This window comes from Nannospalax galili, unplaced genomic scaffold (assembly GCF_000622305.1).
Source record: "Nannospalax galili isolate Female #2095 unplaced genomic scaffold, S.galili_v1.0 scaffold218, whole genome shotgun sequence".
NCBI classification, from domain to species: Eukaryota; Metazoa; Chordata; class Mammalia; order Rodentia; family Spalacidae; genus Nannospalax; species Nannospalax galili.
Genome location: NW_008343207.1, coordinates 4,432,694 through 4,451,689, shown reverse-complemented (window position 1 = coordinate 4,451,689; position 18,996 = coordinate 4,432,694). Strand labels below are relative to the sequence as shown.

The following is an 18,996-nucleotide window of genomic DNA, read 5'->3' as shown; positions in this document are numbered from 1 at the left end:
TCTGCAAGAGCAGTCAGTGCTCTTAACCACTGAGCCATCTCTCCAGCCTTAGTTTCAACTTTCTTTTTTTCTTTTTTTTTTTTAATTTTTTAATTATTTTATGTGTATGCGTGTATTGCCTGCATGTAGGTAAGTACACCAATGTCATGTAATGCCTGCAGAGGTCAGAAGAAGCTGTCGGATCCCTTGGGACTGGAGTTACAGACAGTTGTTAGCTGCCATGTTGGTGCTGGGATTCGAACCCAGGTCTTCTGCAAGAACCGGTGTTCTTAACTGCTGAGCCATCTCTCCAGCCCTCTAGTTTAAACTCTCTTAAGAAAAGTGGCGCTAAGTGTTTCCCATAAGATCTGGAGCAGGATTTTGGGGTGGATTGGAAGAGGAAACAGGTACTTTTCCTTAAGGAGTGAAAGGACTGGGTTCTGTTTCTTCTAAGCCATCTGTTCAGTACCTACTGTGGGAGAAGTCTCCTGCCTTGAATGTGCTTTGTGCTGAGCTCTAGATGGCAGAGCATCTATGTTGTACTTCAGTTACTTCAGAAAATCTTACTAGCTCCGTCAAGTACCTGCTCTTATCTGCTAGCTCATCTGCTTCCTCAACTGTCAGGTTGACTGATCAGTAGGTTTAATATAACTGGTATCATAATTAGGACTTGAACCCAGGTCTCCTTGGCATGTCTAGTGTTTTTAAATAAGTGGTTCTGTTTTGTGCTTATAAAAGTTATAAAACTACCACATAAAACATCCGTAGCACATAACTTGGTTATAATCAGTGTGACTCCCTCCAGCCTTTGCACATGTAACTGTATACACACCATTGAACAGCATTGAGTTAATGTATATTCTGGTCTGTGGGGTTTTGTTTTAGTGTAGTTTGAGCATATTTCCATACTGACAAGCATAATTGTATCATATATTCTTGTATATCTCTAGTTTATTACATCAATCCTCTATTTTTAGTTATTAAGATTGTATCCAGATTTGTTATAAATAACACTGTGGTAAGTATCTCTCTACATTGGAATATTTCCTTAGGGCAAACTCCTTAAGGAGCTCTTGACTCACAGGCCAGGGGCACGTGCAAGGGCCTGTTGTAAATAGTATCCAAGAAACTTCCAGAAAGATTGCATGCTTGATGCTCTTCAGGTGCTGTGAGCCTACTTTCACCAGTAAGCTTTGTGTCCATCTGGATGGTGTCACATTTAACATGTATATATTTACCAGGTTCTTCCACGGTTCATATTTGGTGAACAGTTCTGGAATCTATTGAATTGTTGGTATGAATCCCAAGGACTACTAAGTGACTGCAGAAACTTTGCCAGGGACTACAAAAGTGACTTCCTACAAAGAGTGCTTTCTGTGGAAGGCTGGTAATGTTTTCACTCTGGCCAATTCCAGCACACTCTTGTACTGATTTTTCTTTTAACTCATTAACAGACTGTTCTTTTTGACTGCTGTACCTGTACACTTTGATATATCAAGAGAACCACCACCTAGCACGTTTTCTAACTTCTCAGAATCAGTTCATGTTGTCATTTGAGGTAGATGCAAATGATTGGCTATGCTAAACGAAGCAAACAGAAAAGTGCTTCTGTTTCTTCAATGTTTGGACAACAGCTTTGGATAAGGTTTGAACTGTTTCTGTAAGAGCTGTACCCTAGCTTTGACCATTAATTGGTAATACAGTGGTGTTCTGTGAAATGAGGTCTCAATGTCTTACACTTTTTAGAAAGTAGTTTCTCTTGATTCTTGAGCCATCTCTTTGATCTTACCTTGTCTGCCTTGTTAATGTGTTCTGAACTCACTGAACAGGCAGTAGCCTTGGACCAACAAGATTAGTGTGTTTTATAAATACATTCTACATGTGCATATAATTTATATATAAATCACTTGAATTCCATAAGATCAATATTAACTTATAACCATCTTGTTTTATTGGGATTTCAAATTAAAAAATAGTTGACCTGGTATTTTGTTAGTCACTTAAAGGAAAAAAAAATTTTCAGTATTTTAGCCAAGTCATCAGAACTAAAGGAGCAGTTTTTACTCTCCTGAGCCTTTGTTGAACTTCTTTGAAAATGTACATGTGGCCATATGAGAAGAGCTAGGGATACATGGTAGGAACTGAAGTCTTTGCTTCAAAATGAGTTCATGCAGTAAATATAAAAGCTGTATGTGAAACAGGATAGCCAGATTTGTTAATCTTCGTTTTCTCAGAAGTTTCTGAAACAGGTTCCTTATTCTTGTTGTGTGATTTAGAACCTAGAGTCTTGACCTCTAGAGAGAATGCCCTTCTGCCTCTCATTTCATGATGAAGAGACTAAAGCTTAGAGGAGTCATCTGGCCAGTGCCCTGAGTCAGTTGATTACTGAGAAAATTGGGAGTGGTGTTATCTCCCGACTCTTTTCGGTGCTCTGCTGGTCAGCCGCCTTTTGTGTTGCATACATTGAGCTCTCACCCAGGGTACCATGCCTTGTACAATGACAGTCTGAGCTGGTTTCTTTTTTTGGCATTCTCAGGTGACAGTTTGAAGCCTGAGTATGGTATTCAGGTAACAGTGCTAATTTTTCAGTGTAGTCAACTGAATGCTGCTGTTCACTGATTGCTTCCCGGTAGTCTCTGACAGGTGCTGTGGAGACCAAGGTGGACAAAACAGGTTTCAACCCTCTACCTTCACAGTCTGGTGGGAAAGGGAAACATGCACAGCAACAGTGTTGAAGAACGCACATAGGCATGAGGGCATCATGGTAGGTGGGCCTGAGGTGGTGGGTTGTTCAGGTAGGAGGGGTAAATGAGGAGAGGGGTTAGACTCTCCAGGTGGAGGTAACAGCAAAGCGTCCCCTGACTATAGCTGTTTTGTGGCTGCTGGGGTCCAGATAGTGAGCGCTGTTGGTAAGTGATGATAGAAAACAAGTTGAGACCAAATGTAGAAGGTCACAATTGCTGTCTTAGGGTGTTGAGGGAACTTTCTCAGTTTTTTTCTTTTTCTTTTATTTTTTTTGAGACAGTGTTTTGATATGTAGCCCAGGCTGACCTCTTAACATCCTCCTGTTCAGCTTCCCACAAGTCTGCAAGCGTGTACAACAAACACTGGGCTGAGTTATATATGGTTTTGTTGTTTCTTGGTAGGGAACTTAAAGATTTTTATGTGTGGTAGTACTGGGGATTAAACACAGTGCCTCCCACATGCTACACAGTGCTCTTCTGCTGGGCTACATCCTCATCTAGAAGATACTTTTGTTGTTTTTGGTTTGGTGGTTCTTAAAGACGCAGTACCATTGAAATGGTACAAACTTTAGACAGTTGTCAAAATTCCAAAGGACGCATAACAAGGTCTCCTTTTTTCCTGTCTCCCAGCTACAAAGTCCTCAAGAGGCCAGCAGCATTACTAGTTTCTTGTGTCCTTTTTACATATATAAGCAAGTAAGTGTGGCATATATATAGGAGTTTGTCTGAAGGGGTAACACGGAATGGCAGTGAGGTGAAAAACAGGTGGATGCAGTGGAATAGAACAGAAGTGGACACCAGGCAGGAGCTGCTGGACTAAGCTGAGTGCCAAAGCCTAGCTGGGCAGTTGGAAATAGTTGGGCTCCAGGCATTGCAGACAGAATCAGCAGGATTTAGTGAAATGGGACACAGAGGAAGGGATGGGAACTGGGTTTGCACCCCACCAGTTCTCAGGGTTTCGAGTCTGGAAGTGAGAGCTGTTGGGCAGCTGTGACTAGGCTGAGAAATGCAGGCGGGAAGACCAAGTTTGGGACCAGAAGGTGGAACTGCTTAGTGAAGGTGGCACTTCTAAGCAGAATCAACAGACTTAATGAAGTGCTGAATGCTAGGACAGTGTTATCTATGAGTCACCTGTGCAGCAAGGCTTGAAAACTGCTGGGCTAAGTGTTGACCAGCCACTGAGGGTGAGAAGCTGTTACAGGCCACTGAGATTATTGTAGTAACCAAAGAAAATGGTTATCTCCTTATGTGTTACTAATAGTCTCAAGATTTCCCCTTTAAAACGAGAACCCTGACATAGCAGCAGCATGTGCTGAAGAGATACTCATTAAATGAAGTTATTTCAGGTATACTTATGGAGGAAGAAAAACAATTCATTTCTTCAAAGTACAGGTGCATCTTTTTCTTGATGTTTTTTGTAGAATAAGTGCTTATTCCTTAGTACTTGAAAATGCTACTGTTCAATATTTAATGAGCTATTGAATGGGAAAGGGTGTGTGACTGGAGGACCTGAATGGGCCTACTCATCTTTTACACATTATATCTGTGGGTGGACAGACATTGTCTTTTGGTCATGACCACAGACCAGTGTTTGGAGAGCTGGCAGTTTACAGACATAGACCCCCCACAAAAAAACAACACATAGCACTTTTTTCCCTGATTGCTATAGGTTGCATTGGTCTCTGTGCTGCTGGTTATTTCTTTTGAAACTTTTTTTTCTTTTTCTTTTTGTCTTTTTGAGACAGGGTCTCCTTGTAGCCCCAGCTGTCCTGGAACTCACAAAGATCTGTCTTCCTCTTCCTCCCAAGTGCTGGGATTAAAGGCGTGTGCTGCCATGCCTGGCTATCTTTTAAAACTTTCTAATTTTGGCAGTCCTGGGGCTTGAATCCAGAGTCTTGCCTATGTTTCACAATGCTCTACCATTGAAGTATATCCCTATCCCTGTTTATGGGGTTCTGTTGTTACTGGGTTTTGTTTTGTTTGGTCTTTTGAGACAAGGTCTTATGCATCCCAGGCTGACCTTGAACTCTTTATATAGCTGAGAATGACCTTGAATTCCTGATCCTTCAGCCTCTACCACCTCCCCCCTCCAAGTGCTGGGATTACAGATGTGCACCATAATGCCCAGCATCAGGCTTTTCATAGAGATAGGTGTAACATTTACTAAAGGTAGCTGTCAGCTGTGCACAGTGACAGGCAAATGGAACACACTACACTGTTCCTCAGATGTTTGTGCTAAGATTTTCACTTATGAATGAAGATACTGAGATTAGTTCTGGATACTCATCTTAATTTTAGAGCTGGGGTTGCCCAGTTCTGCCTCCAGAGTCTGCCCTACACCAGCAGACTGAGGGTTAACAGACTGGTTGGCTTCTTTCACAGAGGTGAGTTTTGCTGAGTCTGAAAACTACTCAGGTATTAGCTATACCTAAGCTACTAGTAGAACAAAACCCTTTTAAAACTTTTTTTTTAATGTGTATGAGTGTATTGCCTTGCATGTATGTGAATGCACCTGTGTCGTGCAGTGCCGCAGAGGTTAGAAGAGGACTTCAGATTCCCCTGGAACTGGAGTTAAGGATGGTTCATAGCCGCCATGTGGGTGCTGGGACTCAAACTTGGGTCCTCTGCAAGAGCAGTCAGTGTTCTTAACTGCTGAGCCATCTCTCCAGCTCCAGAATCCTTTAATTAAGACAAATAAGAACCTTGTGTTGACTTTGGTGGCTGCAGGTCTGCTTTTCCCTCCAGGGTTGCTCCTGAGTGCCCTGGCTCCTGTGCTGCATTGTTGGGGCTGACTAATGGTGAAAGGTTCTTGGCATAGGTGCAAGAGGCATTTACCTGGAGGTCAGGTTTCTCATCATAAAATCTTGATGAGCCTTCCTGAGTTGTACTTTATCTTTTGTGGTGGAAATGGTAGGGAACTGCTGACATACTTCTTAATGTTCTCCCTCAAACTCATGGTTCCATCATTCCAGGCCTATTTCAGACATTTTCTCATCCCTTCAGTTAGATATATAATCTGCTTATAGTTTTGTTTTAGTTTTGTTCTTGCTTTATGAAGCAAGGTCTCATGTAGCCCATGCTGACCTTGAACTTCTGATCTTCCTGCTTCCTCCTGCTAAGTGCTAATAATTACAAGGGTATACCACCATGCCTGACCTGCTTTCATTTTTTTATGGTTTTATATTATTTGATAATATTTTGTTGGCTTATATTTATTTTGCTATAGTAATTTATTCTAAATCTCTCAACCCTCTATTCCAAACCACAGTAAGTAGTAACTAATCACTTAATTATAAATTCCCATGAGCAGGAACTCTTAGACATGCAAATTCCTGTAGCTCTCTTTTGCCAGTGTCTTATATGTAGGAAATGTTCAATAGACCCACATGTACACTGTGGCACACATGCAATAAATAAACAAAATTTTTTTTTTTTTGGTCTTTTTGAGACAGGGTCTCCCTGTAGCCCCAGCTGTACTGGAACTCAACTATGTAGACCAGGCTGGCCTTGAACTCACAGACATCCACCTGCCTCTGCCTCCCAAGTGCTGGGATTAAAGGCGTGCGCCACCATGCCCGGCATAAACAATTTTCTAAATGAAGAAATTATTCACTGCCCAACCACTCAAAGATCATTGCTTAATGAAACAATGAAAATGCAATTAGCGTTGAGACACAGAAGTCCACTTGGCCAGCTCATTCAGAGAAAATGCTTCTTAAAGGGGAAAAGCCCTTGTGCCTAGACTGTGTAGAGCTCTCCCAGAAGGTGATATTTTAATCAAAACCAGCTCTGATTTTTATAGAGTGATGAATAAAGCAGGTCATATTGGGGTCAGGTCAAGGGTATATGGTTTGTGAGGTGGCTTGTTGAGGGCCAGCCTTCAAGACCCTAATGAGAGAGAAAAGGGGGAGAAAAAGGGAGAGCTCTCAGTTGTCATAAATATTAGGGTAACCTTTAGGACCAAAATTCTAGATTTTACAAATTAAGAAAAGGAGAACTCTTCTCTCAGTCTAAAGGGCAAGTGCAGGTAGACACATACCACATAGAAAAGTAGCCAACAGTGCTGGGCGTGGTGGCCCACACTTGTAGTCCCAGCACTTGGGAGGCAGAGGCAGGCAAATCTCTGTGAGTTCAAGGCCAGCCTGGTCTACATAGTGGGTTCCAGGCTAGCTGGAGCTACAGGGAGACTCTGTTTCAGAAAGACCAAAAAAGAAAAAAGAAAGAAAAGTAGCCAACAGCAACAGCTTTATCAGAGACCCTCGACTCTAACATGCTTAGTGCCAGCACTGTTCATACATATATGATCCAAGTAGACACCTGCCTTCCCAGATGATCTGTTTGTTACCTCCTCTAGTCCAGAAAACATTGCTAGCAGCAGTTAGCATCAGAGGAAGATGGTGTTGCAGGCCAGAAAGGAATGAAGAGACCTTCTCAGAGAGATAACTTTCAGCTCTGCAGTTTGTAGAGGGAAGGCCAGTAATTCCTAGCAGGGTTGTAAGTTACAAGTTCCCAAGCCACAGTTGAGCCAGACTAGATAATTCCACATTTTAAGTCTGCTGTTTAAACAAAAGGCTAAAGTTAGAGGGTAAACATGAAACCCTGTCTCAAAAAATAAGGTGCAGAGTGATAGAGGAAGATACCCTAAGTTGACCTCTCGTCCACACACACACACACACACACACACACACACACACACACACACGAAAAGTTAATTTTAAGTTTCCTAACCCTTATTTCAGAGCTTCTTGCTGCTTTGTAAGACAAAGCAACTCACTGAAATTGTCTGAAAATTATCTCCTCAAGTTAATGAAGGGGGCGTATGTGTGCACATGGATGCACAGGTTTTTAATTTAATCTCGTCATTTTTACTGGGCTAATAAAGAATAGATAATATTTTATTTAGAATTCTGCAACATAAAATAGGCCATCATTCCTGCTTGGATTTCTTTCTTGAGTTTTGTTAGCTGTCCTGGGCAGTTCCATTTCTTTCTTCTTTTTTTAAATTTAAATTTTTTATTTTTATTTTATGTGTATGCGTGTATTGCCTGCATGTAGGTAAGTGCACCCATGTCATGCAATGACCACAGAGGACAGAAGAGGTTGTTGGATCCTCTGGGACCGGAGTTATGGACAGTTGTTAGCTCCCATGTGGGTGCTGGGATTCGAACCCCGGGTCTTCTGCAAGAACAGGTTTTTTTTTTAATATTTTATTATTTTTATTTTATGTGTATGAGTGTATTGCCTGCATGTAGGTAAGTGCACCCATGTCATGCAATGACCACAGAGGACAGAAGAGGTTGTTGGATCCTCTGGGACCGGAGTTATGGACAGTTGTTAGCTCCCATGTGGGTGCTGGGAATCGAACCTGGGTCCTCTGCAAGAGCAGTCAGTGCTCTTAACTGCTGAGCCATCTCCAGCTCCCCAGCAGTTCCATTTCTTTAGCAGAATTTGAGTTTCTTATAGGATTGAACCTTTCTTCCTTTCTTTTATGCTGATCTAACAGTTCTTTTTAGAGATCTAGAGACCTTGATGAAGACTTAATCTCTGGAGAATCAAAAGACATAAGTTTCTTTGTGATTAATGAAAAGTGGTTACTTTGGGGAAACTTCGTGCAAAGGGAATTCCTGGCTTGTTAAGCAGGCAGAACATCCTAATATCTATAATTTCTCCTCTAGAGAACTGAGGACTGTTAGAGCACATTGCACTCCTCAGAAACTTGACAGCTGAATTTTTTTTTCCAGTAATCCTGCTTTTTGTTCCCTTTGGGATAAGCATTTGTAGACACATTTCACAGTTCTGAATCACAGGGGAGTGTTCCCAAACGTTCCAGTAGTTGAGGCTTCAAGAATGTTGATATAAATGTGACTTGTTCCTCTTGATATAAAATTGACTTTATAACTTCAGTCTCATTTCTCTTGTTTTTGTCGAGTTCTGATCTTTATGTTGTGCTGCCCTTAGACAAGTAAGGTTGTTCAAGAATAGTGGTTCATACTGTAGAGTCTCAGCATCTGCAAAGGTGGCCACAGCATTTTGGCTGGCCGAGTTTCTCAGCAGATCTGCCCTGGCTGTGAGCAGTTTCTGCTATCTCTGTTACTGAGCTCTTGTGATCTAGCCAGGTTCTCATTCAGTTTCTCCTGGAGTTTCACCTCACTATCAAGTACTCATCCAAGCCACAGGAGATAATGTTTCACGGACAGAAAACCAATCCCTGTAGAAGCAGTTTGTTTCACTGGATTGTGAGACTCAATGTAAAACGTACCATGCTCACTAAGGTGAAAGGAATAGAGTTAAATCTTTGGATGCCACTTAATATTTGAAATTTTGCCACTGTCTGTGTTAAATATATTTTGGATGAAGAAAAACTTGCCACATTTCCTTTATTGATGTTTAGATTAGAGTTGAAATTTAGTGTTCTCTGGGCATCCCTGTCTAGAAATTATTTTATAAATTCATATCTGTCTAGGGAGGAGTATAGTAGGAGGGGATTTGGAAGGTCGGTCACATGCAGCCACCATGGCTGAGAATGGAGGGCAGAGTTGGAGATACTCAGGCTGAGGGCTCAGTTCAGAAATAGTCTCAAAGTCTACCTTTTCCATCTTCCTAGTTAGCTGGCCATGTGCAATTGGGAAGACAGTATTCACTCCCACCCCCAAGTCAGGGTCTTACTGTGTAGCCCTGGCTGGTCTGGAACTGACTATGTAGACCAAGCAGGTAGATCTCTGAGATTGAGGACAGCCTCCCCTACATTTGAGTTCCAGGCCAGCTAGGACTATAGGGAGACCCTGTCTCAAGCAACACAACAACAAAATGAGAGAGAGAGAGAGAGAGAGAGAGAGAGAGAGAGAGAGAGAGAGAGAAATAAGAGAAAGCTTTGCTTATTTGTGTTTCTGGGGATTGAACCCAGATCCTCAGGCATGCTGAACTTGTACTAAGTCTTACTGAACTACATCTGAGCCCTAAAGCTTGCTTTTTGTTTTTTTATATGGTCGTAACTATGGTAAATGTAAAAACATACTTTTTAGATAAATGAAAATTGTTACTTAGAATTTCTTAAGAATTATTTATTTTTGAGCAGAACGAAGGTACATTTGTTAAGAAAAAGAAAGAACTCGCTCCTGAGAGAGGGAGGGACTCAAAGGGAGGAATGCCAGAATTATTTTTTTCTTTTTTTTATTTATTATTTTTATTTTTTGTGTATGGGTGCATTGTCTGCATGTAGGTAGGTTCGCTGGTGTCGTGCAATATGTGTGTGTGTGTGTATTATTATTATTATTATTTTTTTTTTGGTCTTTTTGACGCAGGGTCTCCCTGTAGCCCCAGCTGTCCTGGAACTCACTATGTAGACCAGGCTGGCCTTGAACTCAGAGATCCGCCTGCCTCTGCCTCCCAAGTGCTGGGATTAAAGGCGTGCGCCACCATGCCTGGCTTCACACTATATTTTTTAAAATTCGTAAGGGCTGAGTGTGCTGGCTCCTGCCTATAATCTTAGCACTCAGGAGGCTGAGGCAGGAGGATTGCTGTGTAAGTTCAAAGCCAACCTGGGCTATAGAAAGACCTTGTGTCAGAAAGCAAAAACAAACAAAATGCCTAAGTACTGTTTTTTTTAGTTGATCACTTCTCAGTTCATTAGTTATATCATTAGTAGTGTAACTAAAGGAATTTTCTGTCCCCTAGTTTCTTCATAGCCTTTTCCTCAGCTATTTTGGATAGGTAACCATCTATTACTAATCTATTATTAGATTATCCTAATCTAATAATACCTGTAATTGAAACACTTAGGCTAGCCCTGTGCTCACAGAACGTTATTAATGGAGACGTATGATGATTACAGTAAATTAAAGAGAGTGGTTTCTGTATTCAGTGCCTCTATGGCATTCAAGGCCTTTTGCCATAGTTAGTTTACTAACTCAGCCTACCTTTTCAGCAGCCTTGCTCCTAGAGATTACATCACAGACAACCTGGGCATCTGGCAGTTCCTTAAATTTAATCAGTTATATCTGAAATTGCCCTTTGATACAGGAAGTAAGATGCAGTTCACAGGTGAGCTATTTGACCAAGAATTCTCATTCCTAAGTTACACCTGCAGTTCATTATCTTATACCTCCCTGAGCATTTCACTGGCCACTGTGGTGTCAGGCCTCACATCCAGCCTGACGAGATCCAGCCCTGACTTGCTTGTCAGCCAAGCTCAGAATTCCTGATGTCATCCAGACACTTCCACAAAGATGTCTGGAACTTAGTATACATCTAAGGCAGAGTTCAGTGTCTCCCACAGATGTTTCCACGTCTTTCCAGCTATAGATCATCTAATCAATACTCCAGAAACCTCTTGACACAGAACCTGCGTCGGATGTCTTTTGCAGTCATTCTTTCAATGATCACCTATTACTTCTCTCACCCTCTACCCTAAATTCTCAACTGTTTATACCAGAACGTTTACTTCTTCCCTCCAACCCATTCTTTTTTATATATTTTATTTATTTTTATTCTATGTGTCTGAGTGTATTGCCTATATGTATATAAATGTGCCCGTGTTGTGCAGTGTCCGCAAAGGTCAGGAGGGTGTCAGATCCCCTGGAACTGGAGTTACAGTTGTTAGCTGCCATGTGGGTACTGGGAATTGAACCCAGGTCCCCTGCAAGAGCAGCCAGTACTCTTAACTATTGAGTCATCTCTCCAGTCCCTCCAGCCCATTCTTTGGGCCTGCCTCAATTACTTTTTATTGTCTATAACAGCACTGTGCAGTGGCAGTGTACCAAGAGTTACTTACATAATCTTAAAGTTCTTAGTCGCTATACTGCAAGAGTAAGATGAGCTGGGTGCCACACACCTGTAGTTCCAGCTACTCCAGAGACCGAGGCAGGAATATTGCTTGAGTCTGAGAGTTTGAGACCAGCCTGGCAATGTGGTGTAACCCTGTTTCAATAAATAGAGAGAGCCAGCAAGATGGCTCATAGGGTAAAGGCACCTGCCACCAGGCCTGATGACCTGAGTTCGACCTCTGGGATCTACATAGTGGAAGGAGAAAGCCAATCCCCACATGTCTTCGAACCAACACATGAATATAATACACCTGTGCCCACACACATGTGCACACATACATACACAAAATTTCTAAAATGTAATAAAAAATTAGATATATAAATGCAATGTATGGCCTTAGTTGCTTTAAGAGATTTTGCCTGTTACTGCTGGGTAGGTGCTATGCTGACATCTCAGCAATCTTTCAAATTCACAATTTTAACAATTTTGGTTTTTACCTTTGAAGTGCATTTTGAATAAAATTTCCTTTACCTCAGAACTGGGTCCACCATTTAAAAGGTGCTCTTGATCTTTCTTTGTCTCTGTAGTTTAAAGTGTTAGCAAGAGAGAACTTACTAAATCTGTGTAGAGGGCCAAACTGGGCTTCACATACACGTGGTATAGTGTATAGTTTTCACCTTGATTCTGGTCTGGAATACAGCTCCCACTGTATTTTAGTAAATGCATTTCAGGTGTAAACTAAGGCCTCCTCCCTTTGTTGCCCCCCCCACACCCCAGTTTTATTGGAAATTTTAAGTGCTGTTTGAATTTCTTTGTCCTCTAAAGAGATTTAGCCAGTGGAGTTTTGCCTGAGATCCTTTGATGTGGAAGAAGCAAATAGGTACCTGAAAGGTTGTGCTCTATTCTGGGAGAAAACTGATTAGTGTTGAAGAACTGTCTGGTCACTCAACCTGCTGTTGGGTTAGGATCTCTGTGAGTTCAAGGCCAGCCTGGTCTACATAGTGAGTTCTAGGACAGCTGGGGCTACAGGGAGACCCTGTCTCAAAAAGAAAAAAAAAAAAAAAAAAAAAGTGGTTGGGTTCTAACCCCCATGAAATAAGAAAAGAACTTCCTAGTAAACAAATCTTAAATTCTCTTAATACTTTCTCATCTCCTTAAAACTGCTTGGAAATGAGGATAAAATGTGGTGTTTACTCCTAGTGAGGTAGGTGCCTAGTGGCTCTGGATGCTTCCTGTCTCTCACCTGCACTCTCAGCCCACTAAGTTCATGGATCCCCATGCATGTAAACCTCCACCAGGGCCTGAAGTCACACCAAAACAGACTGCTTCCACCCAGCAGGCAACAAGGATTGCTTTTCTTTTTGAACTTTATCGTTATTATTAAACTTTGTATTATGGAAAATTTCAAGTATTCAAAGTAGGGATGTGTATAGCTCTCTCATTCAACTTCAACAACGATCCATTCATGACCAGGCTTGATTCATCTACTCCTCCATTGCCCCCCATCTCCACCCCCAGTTATTTTGAAACAAATGTCAGGCCTCCTATCTTTCATCAGCTAATTTGGAAAGGCTCCAGAGTGAAATTTGACTGGTCACAGTTAGGGAAGTTGTTCCTCGGTAAGTCCTTGTCGCTCTCTTGTTTTCCCCTTCTAATTCTTTTTACTTTTTCAGGATGTGTTCCATTTCTGTTCGATAACTGCCATCACCAGAAAAAGTTTGGCGTGTCCATTTTGTATTAAGCCAGTTTTGTACCAAATACAGTCTTTGAAGATATGTGTAAAAGTTGAATGCACAAAAATGTGATGTTATATGAGGAGGGTGTTTCATGCTCAGAAAGAATTTCATTCCACCCAGGGATGTAGCTTAGTGATCAAGTGCTTGTTTGCCTATCATTCAAATGGCTCTGGGTTTGAGCTGTAAAATACCACAAAATAAATAAATAATCCTATTTTTTTCCTTCTTTTTGACTTTCTGTTTTTTAGACAAGGTCTCATGTAGCCCAGACTGGCCTCTGACTTGCTATATAGGCATGGTTGGCTTTAGCTCTTGATTTTCTCCCTCCTAAGAGCTAGGGTTATAGGTGTGCACTGCCATGCTTGGCTTTTTAAAAAATACTTATTTCTCTCTCTCTCTGTGTGTGTGTGTGTAAGAGAGTTTCTGTGGGCATGTGTGTCATAGGGTATTGCATACAGAGGTCCGAGGACAACTTCTAAGAGTTGGTTTTCTCTCTTTTCATGTAGGTCCCAAGGATCAAACTGTGGTTATCAAGTGTGGCAGCAAGAACTTTTACCCACTGAACCATCTCACCTGCCCCCTTAAAAAAATTTTTTTAGGGGCTGGAGAGATGGCTTAGTGGTTAAGAGCACTGGCTGCTCTTGCAGAGGACGTAGGTTCAGTTACCAGCACCCACATGGTGACTAACAGCAATCCATAACTCCAGTTTCAGGGAAATCCAGTGCCGTCTTCTGACCTCCATGGGCATCACACGATATGAGTGCACTTACACACATGCAATACACTCATACACATAAAAATAACAATTTTTTAAAAATTTTTATATAAAATCATGAGGCTGGAAAGATGACTCAGTTGATAAGATGCTTACTGTACAAGCATGAAGACCAGTGTGCTATCCCTAGCACCAACACAAAAGCACAGAAGCACAGTAGTGCACACCTGTAATTCCAGCACTGAGGCTTCTTGGCCATACAGTTTAGCCAATGTTTTTAAAGTGTGTGAGTGTTTTGCCTGCATATATGTATGTGCACCGTGTGCATGCAATGCCGTGGACTCCAGAAGGAAGTGTCGGGTTCCTTGAAATTGATGTTATTATGACCATGTGGGTGCTAGGATTCAAACCCAGGCCCTCTGCAGGAGCAGCCAGTGCTCTTTAAAATATTTTATTTATTTTTGGGGGGCTGGATGGATGGCTCAACGATTAAGAGCACTGGCTGCTCTTGAAGAGGACCTGGGTTCAATTCCCAGCACCCACATGGCAGCTTTGAACCGTCCTTAACTCCAGTTCCAGGGGAAGCCGAAGCCCTCTTCTGACCTCTGTGGCATTTCACAACATGGGTGCACTCACATACATGCAGGCAGTACACACATACATATAAAATAAAAATAAAATATTTTTAAAAGACCAAATAATAATAAAATAAAGGTGAATGGAGAGAACCAACTCAACAAACTTGTCCCCCAACCTCCACACATCATGACACATTCCCTCTCACACATCATGTGCACACGCGCACACACACATACACAATAATGATAAAAAAGAATGTTGAGAGTAAAGAAGATACCTGATGTTGACCTCTGACCTCACAGACTCATGAGTGCACACACACACATGAACTCATACATAAAATCATGACACATGTTCATGGTAAATGTAGAATTCAAAAACAAGATGATATGATATGGTATTTAGGTTTGTATTTTTTGTGGTGCTGGGGATCAAGCCCAGAGCTTCACACTTGCTAGGCAGGTACTCTTTCCACTGAGTTGCATCTATAGTCCCAGAATGTTCTTCTTTTCATTATTTACTGTCACGTCCTTATTTCTAAAACAACTGTTGTTAATATTTCTAAGAGATCCTTCCAGAAAGGCCATATAAAGCCTTAATAATGTATATATCAGATACTTGTTTTCTGTTTCTTTGAAGTTAGTAGGCAGAAATTTATTTTTTAAATTTTGTTTTTAAAACAAAGTACATTTATTCAGCAGCAGTAATACATTTTAAAATTATACATTGTAGGGGGTAAATTTCTCAGTGTTTCAAATTCCTGGCAGAAATTGATTTTAATGTTGAAAAGTATAAGCATAGTGTTTTGCAAGGGGTGGAATAGGAGATTGTATGATATCAAAATCCATGTTGTAGTGACTATTTGAACATTAGTTTCCTGTTGATAAAGGATCCTTACGCATTCTACAAACTCATCAACAGCCCCATGTACCTGTGAAAGTCTACACTAGTGCCATCCAGTAGAAATATAATATGAGCCATATATGTAATTTTAAATATCCTTATATTAAAGTTTTAAAAAGTGAAATTGATTTCAATAATGTATTCTCTTTAGTGAATTCTATCCAAAATAATTATTTTCCCATTGTACTAGGGATTGAGCTTGCTACGCAGGAGCTTTAACACTGAGCTATGTCCCCAGCCCACTTTTGACTTTTTATTTTGAATCAGGGTCTCACTAAGTTGCTTGGGCTTGCTTTGAATTTGTAATCTTCCTGCCTCAGCCTCTTGAGCATCTGGGATTACAGGCCCACACTACCAGGTCTGGCTTCCAAAATACTTCTTTTTTTTTTTTGGTCTTTTGAGACAGGGTCTCCCTGTAGTCCCTGAACTCACTATGGAGACTAGGCTGGCCTTGAACTCACAGAGATCTGCCTGCCTCTGCCTCCCAAGTACAGGGATTAAAGGCATGGGCCACCATGCCCAGCTCAGAATACATAGTCAGTATTAAATAATGAGAGCCTTTATCCTTTTTCATACTAAGTTTAGAAAGTCCACTCAAAGAGAGTGTGGACTAGCCTGTTTTCAGAGCTCCCTCACTATTTTATAATAGCTCCTAGACTGAACGGCACATCCTTGTACAGGACAGTGGGCGATCTCTGAAGAAGGAGGAAAGAGTGGAATATGGTTTCCATTTAGTTCTTTATTTCACAGTTAGTGACTAGTATTTGATGTTAAACATTTCCTGTTTCTGGCATTTTTCTTTTCCTTCTTGGTTCTGGGGGTCAGGTCAAGGGCTGTATGTGTTCAGACTTGCTCTGCTATTTACTGCATCCCAGCTCTGCTTCTGTTCTTGATGACTGCCAACTCTGACCCCGATGCTATCACTAGCATCAGCACTTCTTTTTTATTTTATTTCTTTTTATTTTATGTGTATGAGTGCATTGCCTGCTTGTATGTCAGTGCACCTGTGTTGTGCAGTGCTGCAGAGGTCAGAAGAGGGTGTTGGAGTCCCCTGGAACTGGAGTTATGGACAATTGTTATCTGCCATGTGGGTGCTAGCATTCCAACCTGGGTCCCCTGCAAGAGAGGTCAGTGCTCTTAACTGCTGAGCCATCTCTCCAGCTCCCAGCACTTCTTTATTTTTTTTGTCTTTTTGAAGCAGGGTCTCCCTGTAGCCCCAGCTGTCCTGGAACTCACTATGTAGACCAGGCTGGCCTCGAACTCACAGATCCGCCTGCCTCTGCCTCCCAAGTGCTGGGACTACAGGCGTGTGCCACCACACCCGGCTCTTATTTATTATTTTTATTTTATGTGTATGAGTGTATTGCCTTGCATGTAGATAAGTGCACCCATGTCGTGCAGTGCCTGTGGAGGACAGAAGAGGCCATCAGATCAGTGCACTGTGTTGTGCAATGCCTGTGGAAGACAGAAGAGGTTGTTGGATCCCCTGGAACTGGAGTCACTGATAATTGTTAGCTGCCACGTGGCTGCTGGGATGCAAACCTGGGTGTTCTGTAGATAGCTGAGCCATCTCTCCAGCCCCATGAACCTGAGTCTTCTGCAAGAACAACCAGTGTTGTTAACCACTGAGCCATCTCTCCAGCCCCATGAACCTGAGTCTTCTGCAAGAACAACCAGTGTTGTTAACCACTGAGCCATCTCTCCAGCCCCCTAGCACTTTTTTTAAAATTTGTTTTCATTCTTCTTTGTAAAATCAATAGTAAGAATAACTCTAGTACTTCTACACAAAGATGATAATCTAGCTGACCTTGAAGTTTGGCGAGTAGGCATTGCCACCCTGTAGTGGTTCAAAAGTTTATCCAGGGATATATGAAAGACCAAATTGTAAGCAGACATGTGACTTAAGGGTATTTATACATGTTGGTAGTGTACGTTAATAATCCTAAGTCTGAATTTTAGGTAAGTGCATGTACTAGCATAAAGATTAGCTGTTAGGAAGAAATGGAGTAAGAATTCCTACCAAGTTGGTGACACTGTTTTTTGGTTTTTTGGGGGGGGATGTGTTCTTTTTTTTTTGGTGGTACTAGGGAGTGAATTTAGGGCCTTGTACATGTTAGGTAAGCACTCTACTGCTGAGCTATACCCTCAGCCCAATGACAGTGTTTTTAAGTACAATTTTTCTTTTTTAGGAGTTGCAGATGGTGTAGGAGGATGGAGAGACTATGGAGTTGATCCGTCTCAGTTCTCAGGGACTTTAATGCGAACATGTGAACGTTTAGTAAAAGAAGGACGGTTTGTACCAAGTAATCCCATTGGAATTCTCACCACAAGCTACTGTGAGTTGCTGCAGAACAAAGTACCCTTGCTAGGTAAGTAGATATCATATATGTTTCCTCCTTAAAGCAACCACTAAATGGCTAAAAACAAGAAATTCCAGGGCAGTTTTTTCAAAAACAGAAGTGCCTTTTACTGAATAGTTTGATTGAACAGCTGTGAGCTAGCTAGGACAGAACACCAGTCAAAGGGAACAGAAGTAGGTACAATCACTTTGGAAAACAATTTGCTAGTACCAAATAAAGTTAAACATGAATATGAAGTCTGCTGAACAATCCTATTTCTATGAACTTATGCTACACTAAGAATCTCTTGCCAACTTTGTACCAAGGGCTAATATAAGAATAGCTTAGCTGCATTGTTAGTATGGCAGAAAGCTGGGTTCATCAATAGTAGAAAAGCACAGGTGCAAGAAATGACTTAAAATTGTGCACATTAATTAGGAAAGAGTACTCCACCCATGTATTTCACATTCACAAATAAAAATCAAAAATTTGAACTGGGGGCTGGAGAGATGGCTTAGCAGTTAAGAGCACTGATTCCTCTTGTAGAGGACCTAGGTTCTGTTCCCAGCACCCATATGGTGGCTGAACAACCATCTGTAATTCCAGTTCCAGGGGATCTGATGCCTGTTTGTCCTCCACAGACATTGCATGCATGTGGTACATATCTTTGTATGAAAGCAAAACACTCATACACATTTAAATAAATTTAATAAATTTTGAACTGTATTCTAAAATATGGTAGTCAGCAAAAAATCAAGCCATTATAAACTTCAAAATATGGTTCTCTCTTAGGAAGAGAAAGGGGCTAGGGTTTGGGCTTCAGGATTCAGGTGGCTTACTTTGCTTGTTTAGGGAGTTCAAGGTACAGACAGACAGTCCTGCTGCTAACAGCTGATTAGCATATGAAATAGCTCTACACAAATTAGATACCTGTTAATCTTGTATTAGAAAATTTAAAACCAATACCAACTTGATTATTTGGGGTACTTACGAGGCATCCTTTGGCTAGGCTTCTCTCTGTTAAATGGTTTCTTGGGAATGGACCAGCTTCTCAGCAGCCTCTAGGAAGGGCCTTATTAAGTTTCTTAATTGATAGAACCTTTCTGGTTACTAGAAGACTTCCTTCAGTTAAAGTCAGCTTCTGTCCAGTGGCACTTGTGTAGCTTGCCTTCCGTTTAAACCCTTCAAAGGGCGTTTCTTTTTACCACTACCCTCTAGCTGTTAGCTGTGACTAACCA

General features: G+C 41.4%; 1 protein-coding gene across 1 annotated transcript in view; it reads left to right on the top strand.

Annotated features, from left to right (window-relative positions):
• Positions 1–18,996, top strand: part of Pptc7 (PTC7 protein phosphatase homolog) — a 47,204-nt gene that overhangs the window by 8,324 nt on the left and 19,884 nt on the right. Inside the window, exon 2 of the mRNA XM_008839397.2 lies at positions 17,609–17,788. Coding sequence (XP_008837619.1) covers positions 17,609–17,788 — 180 coding nt within the window. The remainder of the gene's footprint in view (positions 1–17,608; positions 17,789–18,996) is intronic.